Here is a 16,233-nt window from a genome sequence, read left to right as displayed (position 1 = left end):
GGGATCAGCAAAGATAGAAAGGCAACAAAGGGCATTTTGTGTGGGGAATTCTGTGTGGCTGAAATATGTAAAGGGATGCAGACAGGAGGGGTGGGTGGGGAAAGATCTTGAATGGCGTGTTAAAGAATTTGGGTTGATTTAACTAAGAGTTTTCCTCTATTATCACAAATGGGTTTGGGTCATTCATTTCACAGCCATAAAATAATTGGGAGGATAAATTCAGGTGAAGGAAGAGTATCTAAACCTAACCTGCATTCACCAGTAATCCAAATGTGTTCGAAGTGATAATAGCCCATTTTTAAACCACTTAAAACTGTGTGTAAATCAAGCCACTGACATACTCAAATCTCACTTTTCAAATTTGGGCTGAAATGCAATTTTTCCCAAAATGAATTGTTTCTTTTTTTGCAATGCCTCTTGACTCATGTTGTTAAACTTTACGAAAGTCAATAACCTCACTTCAAGTGAGAAATGGCATAAATAGCACATTTGGGTTACCATTTTTAAATCGAAAGTTGGGAAATTTTACAAACGCATTTGGCACAAAGGCAGACTATAAATATCAGCACAACAGCATCATGTGAAAAATCTCAGGTTTTGTCAACAGTGAATCATTTTTAAATTCAAAACGCAAGAAAATATTCAGCAACCACGTAACCATTTTAAATTCATTCAGCAGTATGAACAGGAACACAGGGAAAAATCACATACACCTAACCATACATTAAAATATGAAACAAGAATAATTTGAAAACTGACGCTCCGAATTTTGAAAAATGACAAGTGTCATCATTTGAAAGTAACAGCAATACATAGGTTTTTCTTTGGCTGCAGTGCTGGTGGCATTTATTTTAGAGTTAAGACTGAACAAAATTATAGTTTTCCAGCACCCTAATGACCAGAGTGACTAAAAAAAAAATAAATAAATACACAGGTTAATCATTCCATATTTACACCTACTGTGCTTCCATCATTTTTTCCCTACAACTGAAAGATTAACATTACTATTTTCAGGCCACGAACTCATGCCTCCATAGAGTCTGCTTGAGTCAACACTAACTACCCTTAAGTGTTAGAAACCCCAATAACCTAAAAATATTTTCATCATCACACGCAGGTTTGTAATTCAGAAATTTAAAATAAACTTTTTCCACTTGAGGCTGAAACAACTTTTTTTTTTTTTTTTTTTTGGCTTTCTGTAGTACATCCAAAGCGTTTGCCCACATTTTTCCATTTTATCCTAAAAACTCATTGGGAAGAGTGAAAAATATCATCACCAGTTTATAAATGGAAAAACTGAAGCTCAAATAAAGTGAGCTGTTTGCCCAACGATAAATTCCAAGCAAGTTGTAGAGTTGGTATTTAGACTTAAGTTCTCGTCCTGAATCCAATTCTTTTTCTCCCTATAGACTGTATAGATATATTTTTTATCTATAAATATGGTATGTTTTATCTATTTTAAGACAATCCAATTTCCGAGAGAGAAAGAGGTAAATCATTGTAATTCAAGGTCTTAGAATGGATGTAAATCAGTATAATTTTTGATGCTGTATGGAGATTTTTCCCAAAGCAACCAAAGGTATAGGGGAAAAAAATTGCAAAAAATAAAAGAAATCAATAAAACAAACTTGGAAAGAATTTAAAGAATGAATATGGAAAAAGAAACAAACTCCTGAAATGACATTTCTCATTTTAAGATTAGTTATTTATGTTCTTTACATTCTCAATTAAAACTATTCATACATGTGCATGTGTATTTTATATATAATATATTATATATATATTGAAAATTAGCACAACTCCTTCAAGCCTCTTCTTCTCTGTTTAGGAAGCACAGGGAGATAAATTATAAATCTTATAAATGTTAACATATTTTAGTATAACATTTATTTCATATTCTGAAAATTCCCCATAAATCAGAAGTATAATTTTATATATTTTTTTAATTATTTACTTTTGAGTGCATAAGCGGGGGAGGGGTAGAGACAGGGGGAAAGAGGAACAGAAGCGAGATCTGCACTGTCAGCAGCAGCAAGCCCAGCCGGAAGTGGGCCTCAAAGTCAAGAACCCCGAGATCATGACTTGAGCTGAGTTGGACGCTCAACTGACCAAGCCACCCAGGCGCCCCTTATAATTTAAAAAAGTTGTTTTTCATGATTTGTCAGAACATTTCCAACCAAAATTATTTTCTAATAAACCATGAAAAACAAAATAGACCATTTTCCCAAAGTAGCTCTCATTTGCATTTATATCCTAAGCAGTATGAAAAAGTTTCACACTCTTTCTATGTTTCCCCTGACTCTATTACAGCTTCTTCCCTTCCCACTTCTCTAATCCACAAAGATGTCTCCTAGTCCTAAATTTTACGTGAGCTAACGTCAGTCCCTCCCTTATATCACATTTAGTTTTCCCACTTCACGAATCCCAATTAGATCCTGTTTTCAAAGAATTGGTATTTGCCTTTGTATGTGTTTATTACCTCTCAATGTTCTCAGTGGGATATACACGAGGCAAATTTATTCACTGAACAAAGCTCCTGAGGTCATACGGAAAAAAAGTACATTTTAAAAAAAGAGGCTTCACAAAGCGCATTAATTTTAAAGCCCAGTTTGGTTCACTGCTGTCTTCCCAGGCTGAGAACAGTGCCTGTTATAAATAAATAAATAAATATTTACTGAGTGAAGAAATGTTCAATTACTTTAATACGAAGTTCTGAAGCAAGCCTTTCTTTTTCTCATAACACCATGAAAATGCAGGGAAGAGAACTCGGCTTCTCCTCTTCCTACCATATCTATAAACAGTTTATATTCACTACACTAACTTAAACTTATTCAAGGCTAGGGATCCTATTGATTTAAAATGACCCAACCATAAATAACAACAAAAATCAACTGTTGTTCCGTTGGCTAGTGATCAGAAGTCCAAGACAGGTTCAGGGGAAGTTCCTTCCAAGCTATTTTAGTGACATGCATTCTGGTCTGATCATGAATTCTGCTCTCAATTTAGGCTCACCAGCAGGCCACTTGAGCATGTGGACAGTTGGGCTTGTAGAGTCCTAAGTTCCTCAAGAAAACGCTTCAACACAAAAGCAGGCCATGGCCTTTACACCTGCCACTCCCGTATGCAATCCTGATCTTACTAACACTTTCAGGAATGATCTCAGACTCATCCTGCAACTTTGCGCCTATTTTAGAGGTAGTTACCCTGGTGGGATTGGAACCTATGAAAGGTCCACCTAGTTCCACCTTAGAAGGAAATGTCTCCTCAGTCTTCACCCTCAATCCTTCACCCTCAATCCACCCTCAACCTCAATCCTCAATCCTAACTACTTCACATTTCTCATCTTAAAATATTCCAAGGAAGATATGGAATCTAAATAATAGTAGTGGCTACTGTCGGCATCTATTTAAGACCTGGTCCAACTTGTAAGTCTCATTCACCTCCAATTTAAACTGCTGAACTTACTTAAGCTTGTTCACAATGCATAAAGAGTAGACGCTAATTCATCTTAAGAAATACCCGTTTTATCTAAAAAGTCTAGGATTTAATAGGGTGCTAACTATTATATAGCCTTGTGACTTCTAATTAAGGTTTACTACATAACTATTAAAAATCAATAGAATGCATTCTGAAGGCCAATAAGTTGGAATAGATATAAAAATCTTAAAATGTTCCTTTAGATCACCTTTCTCCTTGCTTTCCTGATACACACTAAATACAACCAAAAATGACATATCTTGAAAACAACTAGACTTAAAAATAACCTGTCTTTTAACATGTATATATAATATATATTATACATATATATGTGTGTATAGATATACAGATATAGATATACATACATAGATTGCACATTAATTTATATAGACCCCACAGCCAAGTAAGCATGCAAAGTAGACTTTCTACTGTGTGTAAGCAGATATTATAAGACTAAGTGTCTGGGGAACAGGTGACCAAATCATGGGGAGAGGGCGAAAGTCAGGGCACAAAATGATGAATTTGAATAGCAGGCCATTCATGCTAAGAAAAGAAAATACCTGGAGAATTGGTCAGCACTTACTTAATATACAGTCAATAAGATAAGCATGCTTCAAGCAAGACAAAGGTGAATTTTGGTCTGAAACTTGACATGGTTCTCCAATTACAAGGAGCTGAATCACCAGGTGTTTTACAATTTTTCTCCCGAGTCTACTATCTGTGACCATGTTGATTAGATTCCTACTAACTAACCAGAAAAGCATACTTGATTCCACTGTCTTGCCTTCAAAGCTTTGCAAGCATGTTCATGTACAAAGGAACATTAATGGTAAACCAATCCAGCCTCTCTCTCCTGTTGGTGACCACAAGGCAGCCTCTCCATTCCTAGGATGTAACCTAAGCTTGCACAGATGGCCTAGCTTGCTGCTAATACAGGAGAACTGGGTTTGTTTTCAGGGTGGGTGCTGCAAACCAGCAGGTGTATTTATAGAAGGGAGATAGACTATGATGGAGGGATGATGACAGAAGAGGAAGTTTCTTCCACCTGGGAGAGAAGCCTTTGGAAAGATCTGGATCTCACAGCATAGGTTCTATTCCTGACTTGCCAACTTATTAAAACCCTTTTTGGTCTGTTATCTTATGTTTAAGATTTACACAATGCCCCTTGCCTCAGATGGCTGTCAGAATGAGGAATGAAATCATGAATGAAGACCTGGGCTGTGATAGGCAATCAATAAACGGCAACTGCTCTCCCATTCTCCATTCGCCCAGAATTGCACCTCAAAAATCACAGAGGTAGACTGCACCATTAAAACTAAAAGGCCCAAGCTTATTAGCAGAGAAAGGAATGACTTGGTTGGAGGCTTGCTTATTTACTGGAGGATTTTGCTTAAAATGGAGTTAGGATATTAATAAATCGGGAGACCACATGGAAAAAGCATCCAGTATGAACAAACTGACAAAAAAAAAAAAAAGGCATCCCTTTATGTAAGCACGAAACAAACTTCGGAAGCTGCGGATATCCTGTGAACCTACTCGGTGACCTCAATTTAAATCACAAGAGCACGGAGAGCTAACCAAGATGCACACCATCCATATGCCGCCTTGTCAGTTTCAGATCACGCTATTTTTGCAAAACTGTCCTCAAACCTGAGGCTGCTCTCCCGCCTCCAAACCCGCCCCAGACGGGGTTGGAAGCCAGGAGCGAGTATCAGAAGGGATAGGGATGGGAAAGTGGAAAGGTCTGGTCAAACGACAGAAAAACAAGGCGGTGGGTGAGGGGGCGGGGTAGAGCAATGTGGCAGAGACGCGGCCAGTGAGCCAGAAAGACGGCGGCTTCACAATGAGGGAAAGGAAGAGACTGCGACAAGAGCCGGCTCCTGGTCTCCGGCGGGGAGTGATGGTGAGGTCAGGGGCGCGCAGAGCGTGGGAAGACGGGAAGGGGTGCGGAATGAAGTCAGAGTCGCTGGTCAGGCAGGGGAACCAAGGAGCAACCGAGCAGGTGCAAAGCCCGCAGGCGGGGAGGAACCGGTTCAGGGTACTCACTGTGTACAGCAGGTTGAGAGCGCACAGGCAGTTCTTGGAACACGCGAAGCCCCCGCAAACCATCTTGGAGCCTGTGGTTGCCGAAACCGCAGGTAAACGAGGCTCGGGCGGAGCCTCCGGCACAGTCTCTTTGTCCTTGCCTTTAAGGCCTGGCCGAGGCCGGGGTGGGAGGCCTGGGCTGCGGCTGCAGTGCGCTGCGCGCCCGCCGCGGCTCGAACCCGCTCTGGAACCTGCGGCCGCAGCAGCTGGAGCCTGAGCCCGAGCCCCGCCCAGCACCCCCGCCTCGCCCCGCGCGCTGATTGGCCGCCGGCAGGGAACAAAGGTAGAAATATGCAAATAAATGCGCTCCGCCTGCCGGCAGCCGGGAGAGGCTAGACGGCCCGGGGCCGAGGGGGAGGGGGTGGAGGCCGTAGGGGACCTAGCTCGAGGCTAGACCGTGTGACAGCGGCCTCCCTGTCGTTTCCTGGGGAGCAGGTGAGGAGAAGAGGGCGGGGCTCGACGGAGATCCACGCTGGCAGGGAGAAATATGACAGCACCTCTCGGTTCTTGGCCCTGGTGGATGACGTGGCACCATTTTGAATGAGATTTTTAAATTAAGCACCTGGCCTTGTTTGAAGGAAGGCAGGAATAAATGGAGAAATAAATAAACGAATGTGAATGATTTAAAAGAGAGAATGAAGTGGGGGGAAATAAAAGGAAGGAAATAAGGGAAGGAATAAAAGGAGAGAGCGAATTCTCGGCTTCTCTAGGAAAGTAGGTACAGTACATGGCCCATAAATGTGACTCCTGTCACGTCAAATTTATCCTACAGGAATTTGCAAATACTGATAAACTATGAATACGTGCATGCCAGAGAAAATCAGGAGAGATTATTTTTGTCTTTCAATACTAAATATCAATAAATTTTTCTTTTTTTCCCAAATAAGAATTGTGAAAAATATTTAAATGATACAGTCTTCACTTCAAGTCAGTCCATTATCACTTTATTGACTGTCTACTGCGGAAATGCATCTTGTATCCTCAGATTTCTCACCTATAAATTGAGATATTATGTTAAGCACTTTTTTGCACAGTGCCTGGCACAAAGTAAGTGCTCAATAAGTGTAGGCCAGTATTAGTAGATCTAATAGGCTTTTTTCTTTTAATGTTTATTTATTTTTGAAAGAGAGAGGGGCGCCTGGGTGGCTCGGTCGGTTAAGCGTCCGACTTCGGCTCAGGTCATGGTCTCATGGTCCGTGAGTTTGAGCCCCGCGTCGGGCTCTGTGCTGACAGCTCAGAGCCTGGAGCCTGTTTCGGATTCTGTGTCTCCCTCTCTCTCTGCCCCTCCCCTGTTCATGCTCTGTCTCTCTGTCTCAAAAATAAATAAACGTTAAAAAAAAAAATTAAAAAAAATTAAAAAAAAAAAAAAAGAGAGAGAGCACAAGCAGGGGAGGTGCAGAGAGAGGGAGACACAGAATCTGAAACAGGCTCCAGGCTCTGAGCTGTCAGCACAGAGCCTAAGGCAGGGCTGGAACCCACAGACGACCTGATCTGAAGTCAGATACTTAATTGACTGAGCCACCCAGCCACCCCAAGACTAATAGTTTTCTAATGCCTACTGTGTTCCAGGCACCTAAGCTAAGCCAGTAAAGGCTTGGTTGTTTCATAGTACCATCTACCAAAACAGGTTCTTATAAAGAAATGTTCAGATATTTATATGGAACCTAAAGGTTCATATAATTCAGTAAATTATGTGATAGCAAATGCTAAATATATGGATTTTTTTAAGTTTATTTATTTTTTAGAGGGGAGCAGAAGGAGAGGGAGAGGATCCAAAGCAGGCCCCATGCTGTCAGCACTCACAAATGGAATGCTGGGATCATGACCTGAGCCAAAATCAAGAGTCCCACGCTTAACCCACTGAACCACCCAGGTGGCCCTAAAACATATGTTAAGTAGAACACTGCAATTAGTTGAAATAGTTAGTGTTCTTGGAATTTCCTGCTCTGTCTTCTAAGCTCTCCTTACTTCCCCAAATCCCACCACACCAAGAAGGCTCCGTTGATTCTTTTGCTTTTGTATTCCACATTAATCTTTTCTGCACACCCCGAAGTATTCCAAAAAATCACTCTAGAAAATGACCATCCAACCCAAACAATACAATGCTGCTCAGCCTTCCACTGTAAAAGCCAAAAACTTACTAAAGAAGTCCGAGCGAGGAGATCGGTTCATCCACTTCTCATTCCTGGAGGCCACCAATATTGTACCACTTCATTGCTCCCCCCAGTCATGGCAACTCTTTTTTTGTCTCCTTCATAATATCTTCTACTATCTCCCTGTGGGCTGAATCTCTTTCTTTATCTCAACGAAATGCCACCTATTGGTTAGGGGTCCAGCAGGAAGGATATAGTTCATTCAAATAGCATAATTGAAAAGAGTTTAATAAAGAGATTATTTTTTAAAGCGTGGACAAAGTTAAAGGAAGCCAAGAAAAAATAATGGAGTAGCTCAGCTCTAGCAAGAATGGGTAGTTATGATTTTCCTGAAGTCTAAAGGGGAATTTAGGGAACAATTACAGAAGCCGGGCAAGAGCTGTAGTGGTAGAAGCATTGCCTCATAGGATTTATGGGCTTTGATGGGGAAAACCAAGGAACTACTGCAAATTGGGAGGAGGGTGGGAGGTAGTGAACATGATGAATTTCTCCTTAGGATTTATAAAAGACCACTTGTTTCCATCCCAATAAGAATGAGCCAGATATGTTACAAATTCACAGTTTAAAACAAAACAAAACAACAACAACAACAACAACGAAAACTGTCAGAGAATTGAAGACCTAAAGACATCTAAAAGAACGAAAATCTAGGAAGTAATAAGACAGTCTTAGGAAGAAAAGTTCACAGTTGCCATTATCTTGTGTGGGTTGGCTGTAGAAAGAAGACTGCATAGAGAGGGACAAAGAGAAATGAGGTGATCTTTTAACCACGTTTTATTGCCCATGTGTGAACTGGTGTGACAGTGTATAATCCAGGGGGCTCCAGCTACAGAGTGAGTCTATGATTGCTTGCCAGATTTAACCCATGAACCTTCACTTAGTACAGGGGTTACAAGTTTCAAAGTCTGTGGTCAGAGAAGAGCACTCCTTCCCCAACTATCTCAAGGTTCACAGATCTTCCCCAAATATAAGAAAGTGGTTAACAGCTGGATCAGGATGGGCAAGACGAGAAAGACCCCTATGGAGCAATCTGACTCTTGACCTAATCCAAGGCATTGGCTACTCAAGGCTAAGGGGGTAGAAGAGAGAAATCCCCCTATGATATATTGTAAGAATCCTCCATGCCTGAAATAGAACAGCAGGATAAGGAGAGATCTTACAAAGACATGACTGAAAGCAGAGAACATGACTGGAGAACAAAGACCACTCCACAGCAGACAAAATGGCAGCAGCCAGGTTATAAAACAGAGAACTTCCAAGGCTCAGAAAGCTGGTGACTGAGCACAAAGTACAAAGCGTTCTCCATTCAGACCTCCTTCCTGTAGAAAAAAGGTCTTGATCAAAATATTTGAAGCCAATGCTGACTGAATCTAATTAAACCTGTATTTTTTCTTCTATCGAGGTAGGCACCCAGCATAACAGCCTGATAGAATAAGGCCTGTATCATTTAATACATTCTCAACAGTTCTTTTATATACACTCTGTGACACACAATCAAAAATTATGAAAGGTGTGGATAATCAAAAAAATTTGGCTTATGGTCAAAAGAAAAACTGATCCACAGAATCAGGCCCAGAGATGATCCTGATGTTCAAATTTTCAGACAGGTCCTGAAAACTAAACATGATAAATGTGTTAAAGATTCAGTGGAAAACATGCAGGAACATATGGAGAATTTCAGCAGAAAGATCAAGATTATTGGAAAAAATGTACATGAAATGAGAAATACAATCAGAAAAAAAAATTAATGTGATTTAAGAAAACTGGATAAAACAGAAGAAAAAATTCAGTTGAAAGAGAGATAAATAGAAATTACTCAGACTAAAACACAAAGATAAAAAAAAAAAGTGAAAAAAATGGTTCAGAGCCTCTGATACCTTTAGGACAAAATCGAATAGTGTGTGTGCAGTTCCAGAAGGAGAAAACAAAACAAAACAAAAAAAGGGACAAAAGACATATATAAAGAGAATAACGGTCAGGAATTTTCCAAAGTTAGTAAGAGATATCAACTCACAGATCCAAGAATGGTCACTTCTACCTACTGGTATGCCCACAGCAGTATGAGCCTGCCCTTATTAAGGTGAGGGAACACAGACCTATTATGGGAGGGTTGCAAGGTCACATTGCAGAGGAGCACATATATGGGAAATGTTGCAGTGTGTCTTTGGAAAATAAATTCTGCCATAGGTAATGTCCTTTTTCCATATAATGCCTCCATATTTCCCCTTTGTTAACAAACTGCCTTTTTTTTTTTTAATGTGAGAAAAAGAATAGAACATTGGATTATAGTTCTCAGAGAGTTTCAATGGAGACTAAGCTAAGAGACTATTTTATTAAGTGGAAGAGGAAGTTTTGTATTTGTACAATAAAATTGTCTTTGGCCATAAAATCAATAAAATGGATAATTGAAACTTACTTTCTTTAAAAGTTGGGTCTTCTGGGGCACCTAGGTGGCTCAGTTGGTTAAACATCCGACTTCGGTTCAGCTCATGATCTCGTGGTCTGAGTTTGAGCCCCATGTCAGGCTCTGTGTTGACAGCTCAGAGCCTGGAGCCTGCTCTGAATTCTGTCTCCCTCTCTCTCTGCCCCTCCTCCACTTTCACTCTGTCTCTCTCTCTCTCTCTCTCTCTCTCTCTCAAAAATGAATAAGTATTTAAAATAATTAGTTAATTAATTAAAATTGGGTCTCCTAAGCATATTGTTTTTAATAGTTTTAGATGGAAATAACAAAGATAAACCAAATTAATTAGTTTTACATATAATTTCTTGGTCCTTGAATGTGAAATGAATTTTTAACAATTTAGGAGATTGCTATACTCCTCTCTCCTTTGTTTTAATTTTTTTTTTCTTGCTTGCTTGCTTTTTTTTTTTTTTTTTTTTGCCAGGGAAACAGCATTCTTGTGCGTTAGTCCGGATCCTCTGAGAAACAGACACCAAGACTGTACTAGATATGCAAGAGATTTATTGGAAGACACATCTGTGAGGTTTCCCAGGTACTACAGAAGGCTGTGAGCACTAAAAGAATGCAACAGAGGTCTGACTTCTGTGAAAGTAAAGAGGGAAGGAAAGAAGGGAGAGAAGGAGGGAGAGAGGAAGGTGTTAGACTTCAGGGCAGTTTTAGGAAGATTTGGCAAGGCCAGCAAAGAGTCTTTGAGTCAGATGTGCAAAGAATCTAGCACACTCTCCTGCAATGCAGCTGCCTCAGTATCCTTGCCACACTCAGTCACTGGCTAGAAACATCAGCACAAATGCAGTGATGGACATTGGGCCTGGCTTCAATTATGCTCTCCACAATAGATCTGAGAGGTCCATTTTCTTGAAAAATAAGTCTAACTACATTTTCCCCTAAAAATATTTCCCTAGTCACATTTCAAACCGTCTTTGAATTTTTCAGTCCTCATCATTTTATCAGGGAAGGAAATTCTCTAACTTCATCTGGGTAATCCACTTCAGACTGTAACGAACATTTAAAAACTCTTCATGGGGGTGCCTGGCTGGCTCAGTTGGGAAAGCATGTGACTCTTGATCTTGGGGTTGTGAATTTGAGCCCCATGTTGAGTGTAGAGTTCACTTAAAAATAAAAAAGAGTCTATTTAAAAAATTTTAAACAGGGGCATGCCTGGGTGGCTCAGTCGATTCAGTGTCGGACTTTGGCTCAGATCACGATCTCATGGTTCATGAGTTCGAGCAGCACATTAGGCTCTGTGCTGATAGCTTGGAGCCCGGAGCCTGCTTCTGATCGTGTGTCTACCTCTCTCTCTGCCCCTTCCCTGCTCATGCTCTGTCTCTCTCTCTCTCTCAAAAAAACAAACATTTAAAAGACAGATTTAAAAAAAATTAATGAGAATAATTTATTTTAAAAAAATTTTTTAATATTAAAAAATAAATTTAAATTCTTCATGGTTTAGATTTAGCTTGATATTATCTTAACTTTTTTATTTTAATCTTTTTTTTTTTTTTTTTTTTAAGAGAGAAAGAGAGAGAATGTGTGCACACAAGCAGGGCAGAGGGGCAGAGGAAGAGATCAACAGAGAATCTTAAGCAAGTTCCATGCTCAGCACAGAGGCTGACATTGGGCTCCATCCCATGATTCCAAAATCATTACCTGAGCTGAAATCAAGTCAGCCACTCAATTGACTGAGCCACCCAGGTGCCCCTTAATTTTTTATTATTTTTTGCCATTCAAGTTTAAGGTCAATATATTTTTTTAATTTTTCTTTATTTTTTTTTAAAGTATTTATTTATTTTTGAGACAGAGAGAGACAGAGTGTGAGCAGGGAAGGGGCAGAGAGAGAGGGAGACACAGAATCGAAAGCAGGCTTCAGGCTCTGAGCTGTCAGCACAAGAGCCTGAGGCGGGGCTTGAACTCACAAACTGTGAGATCATGACCTGAGCTGAAGCCATACACCCAACAGACTGAGCCACCCAAGCGCACCTCCACATTTTCCTCTCAATAATTCAATACAAGGATTTCATTGTTTTCAATAAATCTTAAAACAACTCCTAAGCTTTTGTACAACATTGTTAACTACTCTACCAAAAAACTTTTTAGACTTCTCAGAAATATGAATATGAAATTGTTCATGCACATTTTATGGCCACATAAATAATATAGCAATTTTAAAACACTTCAACTACAGTACACCTTGTTATAGCTAAACCCCAGTATATTGCTTTAACCAATAAAATACTATTAAATAAATTAAATGCCAATTCCTAAAATGTCTGTCAATGGTTTTAACTAAAATTGATCCAGCTAAATGATTTCTAATGACAAATACATTTTTTATTCCACATTTTTTTTTTGTCCATTATTCTCTGATATTCTTCTGTCTCCTGGACAAATAAAAGAAAGGACTGTAGAATCTTCCATTTGAGATGATTTGTAATCTTTTGGATCCAGTGAAGCATAAGAAGGGAATTTCTTGGCCAAGAATAAGACAAAGCAGCTGATCAATTGTTACTTCTCTCCTTCCAAATCTCTCTCTTCCGCTATTTTCCCTGTTATCCTTTTTGATGTTTTGCCAGGTTTTAGCAATTGTATGTGACATATTCCTCCATCCTACAATAATATTGTCTCCCTTTTGCTATGCAGAATGTTTCAACATTAATGCCAAAGGACTTCAAATGATAATTCATTTTCAGAGAAAGTTTTTCTTCCAACCACAAATTAAACTTGAAGTTTTTCTTGCTTTTACCGACTTCTTATTTCCTTCTATGTAATGTCAATGGGACTAAAATATATGCATATATGTGACTATCTTGTCATATGCTATGGCACTAAAATCTCAATTCTAAATTTCTGTGACCATTTGTAGTAGCAAATTCAGCTTTTACAGCATTGCAGAGAATTCCAGGGCCTAACAGGCAAATCCAGCTTGACGGCCAGACAAACCAACCAGACCACTGATCAGCTGCCTGTAATGAGGGGGGACAATCAGCTTTAAGCATGAGATAATCTGCTTACCCTTTGCCTCTGTTTTCTCCACATCTTCCCTTCCATTTTTTTTTCATGTGCTATATTAATGACGTACCAATGAGAGTACAATTGGAAGTAAATTGATGATATTTTTAAGGTTCCACTACATGAAAGAAATTTCTGGAAATCTAAGGCTTTCCATTTTGAGTACTGTAGATCAGTATGTATTGCATTTATTTAGTCCAGTGGCTACTTCAGTAAATACATAATTTTTATATCTGAAAGCTAATAATAATACTGCCTTCGTTAAGACACATATATCAGAGAAAAATAGGTAAAAAATGAATAGGAAAAGGTACAATTATAGGGGTCAACTGAATTTATTAAAATAAGCTGTCATTATGTTTGAGAAAATGAAAGGAAATCTGACATTTATAAGGGTGAGCAAATGTACTTAATTTTTTTTAAAGTATCTTCCTGACTCTTACCTATAAACAGTTTATGAGTTCTAAAATAAGATTGATATAGTATAATGCAGGTCCTGGCACACTGGAAATCATTCAAGCTGGAAACAACTCAGATATCCATCAGTACTGGAAATAGATAATGAAATCATGGTACACTCACATAATGGAAACGTATCCCAAACTGAAACTGAACAAAATACAGCTACCTCCATAATATGGATGTGTCTTACAGACACTGGGTTAAAAGAAACCAGAAATACAAGAATGTATAGTGCATCCTTCCATTTATATAAAACTCAAAAACATCAATTCTAATGCAGTATTCAGAGATGAACACTCAAGAGGCAAACTATAAATAAAAGCAAGGAGTGGGTAACCATAAACGTCAGGATAGTCATGCGTTTGGGGAGGTATGTGTGGAAACAGTGATTGGAAAAGGGTGAAGGGGGTCTCCTGGAGTGTCCTCATGTTCCTCGAGGATCCCTTTCTGATGATTACTCTGATAAAGAGTGGAGGAGGGGAAAAAAACTTACAGCCTGAAGTATGAGTAATCTGAGATTTTATATCATATAAACGATATTATTGTTATTCTAGAAAAAAATACAAAAAAAATCATCAGTGTATTTTCAAACTTAGTTTCTTGCATAAATTTTTCTTTTGAACAGTAACTATTTTTTTTAGGGAATGTAGCTGATAAGGTGACCTTTGTCATTTCACATCAGAGGGTTTTGTATATTAACTGTTGCTACCATAAAGTGCCAATTGTGTCTCAAGATATTTTTGGCAAAGTCTAGCAGGTACAATTTAGGGCAAAGAGACCTAGTTTTTGGAAATAAATGTGTGCCAGAGTTAAGTCATATCCTATTTACACAAGTTTAAGTATACTGGCACACGTTTAAAACTTTCCTGAAATAGGAAGCATGGTAAATTTTTTGAGACCATACACTAGTCAGAAAATATTTTCATCCTGCTTTCTCATTTTATTAATGGCTCCTAATGTATTGAATTCTAGGTTGGAATTTGTTTCTCTTTATAAGTTTGAAGGTCTTTCTCTAATAAATTTTATCATGCAGTGCTTTTGAAAAATCCAGCCTTTCTGATTCCTGATACTTTGCTTATGACAATTTATATTTTTTGTTCTCTCTTTGGAAGCTTGTAAGACCTTCCCTTTGACTGCAGTGTTCTGAAAACTTGGAGGAGCTCTTTAAGAAAAAGGATACTAGAGTACAAAAATAAAAATTAAAAAAAAAAAACTTAGGTGCAAAAAGTAATTGTCTAAAATGGAAAAAGAAAACACAGCAAATTATAAATTTTTAAAATAAACGATAAATTCTACAAACCTCACAAAACTCACATTGTTTTTACTAACCACTTATCTAACTCTATAATACATTTTCCCTACTCTTTTGTCTTCTTACTCTGATTTCTTCTTTACATGACAACCATTTTGTAGTATTTTCCACAAAAAGGATGGAAACATAATTCAGTGTTTCCTCTAGCATGGTTGATTGAAATCTATTTTTTATTATCAATAATTTAGTTTAACATTTTCTGCTTTACAACTTACAATCACAATGCATTATTGGTAATGCTATATAAATTTGGGGGAAACCCCTAATCATTATCTATTTCTACATAACACATTACCCCTAAATTTAATAGCTTAAAACAATAACCATTTTATTGTATCTCACCATTTTATAGGTCAAGAATTTGAGCAGGGCTTGACTGGCCAATTCTTCTGTTCCGTACAGAGTTGACAGGGTTGTTTGGTGATATTCAGGTAGCTGCCAAGTTGGTCTGGAGGGTCCATCCTCACATCCTGGAGTTCACCTGAGACACCCCTTCTCCATGTCATCTCAAGGCCTCTTCATGCAGTGTCTGTGAATTGACTACATACATGGCTCAGTGCTCTAAAAGCAAGGAAAACACTAATAATCTTCTCAAAGATGGGACTCAGAACTGGTACAGTATCATCTCCACAGAACTTGTTGGGTAAAGCCATCACAGGCCAGGCCACATTCAAGGGGAAAGGAAAATAGACCCACCTCTTGATGGGAGTGTGGCAAAGATTTTGTGGCTTTAATTATACCACAGTGATTCTATTTCAGTTACCTATCAGCTATACAACAAACCACCCTCAAACACCAAAGGTTAAAACAATAACTTGTGGGGCACCTGGATGGCTCATTCCGTTAAGCATCCAACTTCGGTTCAGGTGATGATCTCACAGTTCATGAGTTTGAGCCCGTGTCAGGCTCTGTGCTGACAGCTCAGAGCCTGGAGCCTGCTTTGGATTCTGTGTCTCCCTTTCTCTCTGCCCCTCCCCTGCTCACTCTCACTCTCTCTGTATCAAAAATAAATAAACATTAAAAAAATTTTTTTAAACAACAATTTGTCATCAACTGTTATGATTCTGTGTCTTTTGTGTATTCAGCTCGGCATTTCTCACTTCAGATTTCTCATTCTGTTGCTATCAGTTGGAGACTGTTAAAGTGATCGGAATGCTCAAAATGGCCAGATATTCAAGATGGCTTCCTCACCACACGTTTGGAGCCTCAGCTGGGATGGCTGAAGCAGGTGGAGGATGCAGGCTTTTCGCATGAGTAGCATGAGCTTCCTCACATGGCAA

At 38.9% G+C, this 16,233-nt stretch overlaps 1 protein-coding gene across 1 annotated transcript in view; it reads right to left on the bottom strand.

Moving 5' to 3' along the window:
- The window catches only part of TSPAN13 (tetraspanin 13), a 31,851-nt gene extending 26,099 nt beyond the window's left edge, over nucleotides 1–5,752 (bottom strand). The window contains exon 1 of the mRNA XM_047096258.1: nucleotides 5,524–5,752. Coding sequence (XP_046952214.1) covers nucleotides 5,524–5,586 — 63 coding nt within the window. The 5' untranslated portion in view covers nucleotides 5,587–5,752. The remainder of the gene's footprint in view (nucleotides 1–5,523) is intronic.
- Between the last annotated feature and the right edge of the window lie 10,481 nt (nucleotides 5,753–16,233).

This window comes from Lynx rufus, unplaced genomic scaffold (genome assembly GCF_022079265.1).
Source record: "Lynx rufus isolate CCGP_SWC_20201006 ecotype Redwood Valley unplaced genomic scaffold, mLynRuf1.p SCAF_4, whole genome shotgun sequence".
Taxonomy (NCBI): Eukaryota; Metazoa; Chordata; class Mammalia; order Carnivora; family Felidae; genus Lynx; species Lynx rufus.
The sequence above is the reverse complement of the archived record's forward strand: the minus strand, read 5'-3'. Positions and strand labels throughout refer to the sequence as shown.